The sequence below is a fragment of the Pteropus alecto genome, unplaced genomic scaffold (assembly GCF_000325575.1).
Source record: "Pteropus alecto unplaced genomic scaffold, ASM32557v1 scaffold35, whole genome shotgun sequence".
In the NCBI taxonomy this organism is placed as follows: Eukaryota; Metazoa; Chordata; class Mammalia; order Chiroptera; family Pteropodidae; genus Pteropus; species Pteropus alecto.
Window position 1 is genome coordinate 6,531,768 of NW_006437828.1, and position 1,336 is coordinate 6,533,103.

Consider the following 1,336-nt stretch of genomic DNA (forward strand, 5'->3'; position numbering starts at 1 on the left):
CCTCCGCCGCCCGCCCCCCGCCCGAGGCGCGCCGCCTCTTCCGCCTCGACCCGCGCTCAGGCCGCCTCACCCTGGCGGGACCCGTGGACTACGAGCGCCAGGACACCTACGAACTGGACGTGCGGGCGCAGGACCGTGGCCCCGGGCCCCGCACCGCCACCTGCAAGGTCATCGTGCGCATCCGAGACGTCAATGACAATGCGCCGGACATCGCCATCACCCCGCTGGCTGCCCTAGGCGCACCTGCCGCCTCGCCCTTCGCCGCCGCCGCCGCCGCCGCTGCTCTCGGGGGCACGGACGCGACCTCGTCAACCGGGCCAGGAACTCCAGAGGCCGGTGCCATTTCGCTGGTGCCAGAGGGGGCGGCGCGAGAGAGCTTGGTGGCGCTGGTCAGCACCTCGGACAGGGACTCGGGAGCCAACGGGCAGGTGCGCTGCGCCCTCTACGGGCACGAGCACTTCCGGCTGCAGCCGGCCTACGCGGGCAGCTACCTGGTGGTGACCGCGGCATCCTTGGACCGCGAGCGCATCGCCGAGTACAACCTGACGCTGGTGGCGGAGGACCGCGGCGCTCCCCCGTTACGTACCGTGCGCCCCTACACGGTGCGCGTGGGCGACGAGAATGACAACGCGCCGCTCTTCACCCGGCCGGTCTACGAGGTGTCGGTGCGTGAGAACAACCCGCCCGGCGCCTACTTGGCCACGGTGGCCGCCCGTGACCCGGACCTGGGCCGCAATGGCCAGGTCACCTACCGGCTGCTGGAGGCCGAGGTAGGCCACGCCGGGGGGGCCGTGTCCACCTACGTATCGGTAGACCCAGCGACCGGGGCCATTTACGCGCTGCGCAGTTTCGACTACGAGACGCTGCGCCAGCTAGACGTGCGCGTCCAGGCGAGCGACGGTGGCTCCCCTCAGCTCTCCAGCAGCGCCCTTGTGCAAGTGCGGGTGCTGGACCAGAACGACCACGCGCCGGTCCTGGTGCACCCGGCGCCGGCCAACGGCTCCCTGGAAGTGGCGGTCCCCGGGCGCACCCCAAGGGACACAGCCGTGGCGCGCGTGCAGGCCCGGGACGTGGACGAAGGCGCCAACGGGGAGCTGGCATTCGACCTCCTGCAGCAGGAGCCTCGAGAAGCCTTCGCCATCGGCCGCCGCACGGGGGAGATCGTGCTCACCGGCGACCTCTCGCAGGAGCCCCCGGGCCGCGTGTTCCGGGCTCTGCTGGTCATATCGGACGGCGGCCGCCCCCCGCTCTCCACCACCGCCACCGTCAGCTTCGTGGTGACAGCAGGCGGCGGGCGCGGGCCGGGGGCTCCCGCCAGTGCTGGGAGCGCAGAGCG

The 1,336-nt window shown here is 72.7% G+C and overlaps 1 protein-coding gene across 1 annotated transcript in view; it reads left to right on the forward strand.

Annotated features, from left to right (window-relative positions):
- Positions 1-1,336, forward strand: part of LOC102880768 (protocadherin-8) — a 4,153-nt gene that overhangs the window by 1,124 nt on the left and 1,693 nt on the right. Inside the window, 1 exon segment of the mRNA XM_015591793.2 lies at positions 3-1,328. Coding sequence (XP_015447279.1) covers positions 3-1,328 — 1,326 coding nt within the window.